The sequence below is a fragment of the Pistacia vera genome, unplaced genomic scaffold (genome assembly GCF_008641045.1).
Source record: "Pistacia vera cultivar Batoury unplaced genomic scaffold, PisVer_v2 Contig338, whole genome shotgun sequence".
NCBI classification, from domain to species: domain Eukaryota; kingdom Viridiplantae; phylum Streptophyta; class Magnoliopsida; order Sapindales; family Anacardiaceae; genus Pistacia; species Pistacia vera.
This window is the reverse complement of record NW_022196155.1, coordinates 1918669-1923339: the sequence shown is the minus strand read 5'-3', so window position 1 is coordinate 1923339 and position 4671 is coordinate 1918669. Positions and strand designations below refer to the sequence as shown.

The window sequence follows — 4671 nt, the reverse complement described above, 5'->3', positions numbered from 1 at the left end:
GATTGACACCGTACAAAGACTTGGACTGAGTTATCAATTTGACAATGAGATTAAGAGCATATCGCATAATATCCACAATAACAGCGATGATAAATGGAAGAAAGAAAATCTACACGCAGTATCTCTGGAATTTAGACTCCTCAGACAACATGCTTACTATGTTTCTCAAGGTAGTGAAGCTGTTAATTTCTTTGTAGTCTATATAAATTGGAGAAAAACAATGCTTTATTACGCTTTTCAACCAAATTGGAGTTGAAACAGATTCTACAAAATATTGGCACCAACTTAGAGAATCTAAATACTGCAAGATAAAAATTGAAAGATGTCATTGATGGGTTGTTGGATATCATGAATTCCACCATGGGTATTATTGCTAATAACTTATTCAGATAAATGGTTCGGTGGCAAGGCAAATACCACATCAAATGCAACATATAATATATCAAATTAAAGTTATGTCAGCCTAGTTTCAAATGCTTCAATCCAAGCATCAATTGGAATTTTATTGATCAAGTTATGGTCAATTTACTACTGACTATTCAGTAGAAACCAAGAAATAGAAGAAAGTTAAATGTTCATGTATTTTGATGATAGAAACATCCTCAGCTTGATATCATATCACATTTTCAATAGTATTATTAACTTACTCAAATAAATGGTTTGGTAGCAAGGTAGATTCCATATCACAGGTAGCATATAATATATCAAATTAAAGTCATGTCAGTGTAGTTTCTAATACGTCAATCCATTGATTGAGTAAGTTATGACCAATTTACTACTGACTGTTCAGTAGAAAGTAAGAAACATAGGAAAGCAAAACCTATTCAAATAAATGGTTTGGTAGCAAGGCAGATTCCATATCAATGGCAACATATAATATATCAAATTAAAGTCATGTATGTCTACTTTCGAATTATTTAATCCGTTCATCAATTGGACTTTTATTAAGCAAGTTATGGTCAATTTACTATTGATTATTCCGTGAAAACCATGAAATAGAAGAAAGCGAAATGTTTGTGTATTTTGGTGATAGAAACATCCTCGGCTTGATTCCATTCCAATACATGAATCTTTTCCCTATAAACAACAGCAATAGAAATTAATTGATTTTGATATTAACATTGTGAAGAGATAGGCTTACCAAATTGTTGAGACCAACCGTATGGTTGAAACCAAATAACATAATGCAGCAATAGGCAACTGACGATGTCATGGTGGAATGGTACCATATCACATAAATATAGATAGATATTTAATGAGAATGTGGAACATTTGTATTTACATGAATATGAAGGAACATACATGAATATACAAATATGAATCTATCGATCTTCTTATTTGAATAAACAAAATTTTAAGTAGACATTTGGAATGCCACTATTTGATATCATATCTTTTCGACCAGATTGCGAAAGGTTTACAATTATCCAAATTCAATATATAATATATCAAATTAAAGCCCTGACTGTCTAGTTTCTAATGCTTCAATATGTTCACCAATTAACTTTTATTAAGAAAGTTATGATCAATTTACTACTAACTGTTCAGTGAAAACCAAGAAATAGAGGAAAGCGAAATGTTTTTGTCTTCTGGTGTGTAAAACGTTTATTGTATGTCTTTTGGTGTGTAAAATGTCTAGAGGACGTGGATAACATTAGATGTTCTTAAATTTGACACTTGAGTTTTATTTTGAATAGTAATATGTGTCATTAATACTAACAAATATGAATCATCAATTACAATAAGCCATATGTAACAAAAAATCTTACACATCCACATATCTCACATCATCACCAATTACATACAGCTAAATGTACATATCTCACATTATCACCAATTACATACAGCCACATGTCAAACAATCATCCAACATGTCAAAATCCACCAATTTTAGAGCTTTAAAACCCTACATGTCAATCAAACAGGTCATGCCTCAGAATTATAGAGATATATAGATGCTAAGTTATACCGTAACAAAGTAATTTTTGCTTCATCACCGCATCTTTGTTTTCCATTTACAACTGTGTCATATAACTAGACAAAAATAGCACAAAATTCATGTAAAATAACTATTTTGTCATTTGCTTTTTGTCTAGTTTAATGACTCGGTTGTAAGCATAACATTACTTTTTCCCTTTTAATTCTATGGAATTGGTTTTTTTTTTTTTTTTTTTTTTGGCATGAAAACTTCTTTGTTATTCTATATATAGCTTTCAAACCCAATAAAGTTATCGTATAGCAAGCAGTGATTTTTACATACTTAATAGAGTTTGTAAGCATAGCATATTGCTACAAGCTTAACTTAATTTATAGTAATGGCTTTTTGCATGAAATCAACCTCTATTCCTTCTCCCACTGTTTTCAAATATTCAACTAGACTGCTTGTCCCAAGAAGAGCAACCAGCAGAATCAGTGTTCACAAGAAATTCCAATGCATTGCTGGCTCGGAACTTAGTACTTCAACTGTTGTTAGGCGATCAGGAAACTACCACCCTTCGATTTGGGACGAAGGCTATCTGCTCTCATTAACTAGCGACTATACGGTAGTTTCATGATCTTTATTTTTTGGTTCCTTCTTTTTCAATTTCATTTAGTTTTTATAAATTCGGTCACTGCAAGCTAAAATCTCAAATTTTCTTCAGGGAGATGCTTACAGAAAACAAGCAGAAAGGCTGAAGGAAGAAGTGAGGATGATAATGATGATCAATGAAGTGACGAAGCCATTGGTTCAACTACAGCTGATTGACACCGTACAAAGACTTGGACTGAGTTATCAATTTGACAATGAGATTACGAGCATATTGCATAATATCCACAATAACAGCGATGATAAATTGAAGAAAGAAAATCTACATGCAGTTTCTCTAGAATTTAGACTCCTCAGACAACATGCTTATTATGTTTCTCAAGGTAGTGAAGCTGTTAATTTCTTTTTAGTCTATATAAATTGGAGAAAAACAATGCTTTATTGCGCTTTTCAACCAAATGACATGGTTTATGACATTCTCAGACATAAGGATTCAAAAGTGGTGCTGAATCCTTATCTCTGAGAATGTCATAAATCATTTCATTAACATGATTGAAAAGCGCAAGAAAAGCATATTTTCATGTAGTGCGGCAGCTGTTCAATTATATTTATATATATATACATGTATACACATATATTTGTTCTTCTTAAATTTTACCTTTGTATTTGTTTATAAGGTTTTATGTTTCATTCATTTCTCACAAATATAATGTTCTAATTCTACTTCTTTTTGCCATGTGCATCAGTGGGCAAGTTTATTGCAAGCCTTTTTTCAGGAGGCAAAATGGTACCACGCTCAATATAAACCAACACTGGAAGAATATATGAAAAAGGTACTTATACCCATCACGGGCCCTATAATATCAATTCTATCATACTTGTCTTCTACAGATCCGATTTTAAAGAAGGAATTATAATATAAAGAAAGCAATTCTGCGGTAGTATACTGGGCATCTGTAGTTTTTCGGCTGCAAGATGATTTGGGAACTTCAACGATATTAAAATTGTCATTATTATCTACACTTGCGTTAAAATGTTATTGAATTTGATTGATTAATTAATTGTGTTTCTTTCAATTATTCAGGACGAGATAAAAATAGGGGATGTTCCTAAAGCTTTGCAGTGTCACATCAATGACACTGGTTGTTATGAGGAAGCTGCTCGTGAACACATCAAGGAACTAATGAGAGAAGGTTGGAAGAAGGTGAATTTACCCATATCTCAATAATAAATTATAAAGGTATATTGGTACTTCAATAGTCAAACATGGTCAAACGTAATTTTATTGGATGAAAGTTAAAAGTGGGTAGCACATTGATAATCTTCGAAACTAAGGGTGGCAAATTTAGTTGATGAAATAAAGGGTGAACAAAATAATTCGGCCAATTTTTATTAAAAGAATTTTAAACTATCCCTCATCTTTTGCTAATATTTAAACTCATGACAATTATGCAAGACTTAGTCAAAAACTACCATTAAGCCTTGAATCTTGATGCTAATTAAGTTTGTTACCTTGAAAATTGGATTTATTGTGAAAATAATTTTTTGCCTTCACTATATTACATTTGTACTGAATTATAAAAATACGATGATTAAATGACTTATATACCCTCACATAAATTTTTAATGACAAATATAAAAAAGGTTTATGGTCACTTCACTTGTATTTACTATTTGTTTTAAGGGATTAGTATTAAATATCGTCGAGGTTTGCTGAAAACAAATAAACCACCTTCGGTGTTGGTACCTCTTTGTTTTGTCTCTTTGTCGATTGCCAACCTATGAATTTCCAAGAAGTAGTGCAAGTCAAGAAGTAGAGAGATGCAATGGACGAAGAAATCAAAGCAATTGTGAATAATGACATGTGGGAACATATTCATCTCCTAAAAGATACAAGGCGATAAGAGTTAAGTGGGTTTACAAAACAAAGAAGTATGCGAAAAGAGAGATCAAAAGATAAAGGCGACGCTCGTAGCAAAAGGATATTGTCAAAGAGTTGGCATTGACTATGGTAAGGTATGTGTTCTCATTGCTCACTTAGAAACCATACGACTAATCATTTCTTTGGCAGCTCAAAATAAGTTGAAGATTCATCATATAGATGTAAAGTCTAGTTTCCTGAATGGAGTACTCGAAGAAGAAGT

General features: G+C 31.9%; 1 protein-coding gene across 2 annotated transcripts; it reads left to right on the top strand.

The window, feature by feature from the left end:
• Positions 1 to 2274: 2274 nt before the first annotated feature.
• On the top strand, positions 2275 to 4450 carry LOC116138050 ((R)-limonene synthase 1, chloroplastic-like). 2 transcript variants are annotated; one of them, XR_004129256.1, is made up of 3 exons: positions 2275 to 2543; positions 2643 to 3731; positions 4219 to 4450. XR_004129256.1 is itself a non-coding variant. In XM_031423764.1 (2 exons), exons 1-2 carry the CDS (start codon positions 2316 to 2318, stop codon positions 3048 to 3050), a joined length of 636 nt encoding a protein of 211 aa, XP_031279624.1. In that variant the 5' UTR covers positions 2275 to 2315; the 3' UTR covers positions 3051 to 3773. The 2 variants fall into 2 exon arrangements, 1 of the variants encoding a protein (XP_031279624.1); XM_031423764.1 differs by lacking the exon at positions 4219 to 4450 and having other exon boundaries at positions 2643 to 3773.
• Positions 4451 to 4671: the final 221 nt, after the last annotated feature.

Bases quoted from the DNA above. Each gene is read 5' to 3' on its own strand.
- LOC116138050 (XM_031423764.1), top strand. From the start codon at position 2,316: ATGGCTTTTTGCATGAAATCAACCTCTATTCCTTCTCCCACTGTTTTC. The intron at 2,544-2,642 runs GTAGTTTCATGA...AATTTTCTTCAG, and splicing joins CATTAACTAGCGACTATACG to GGAGATGCTTACAGAAAACA.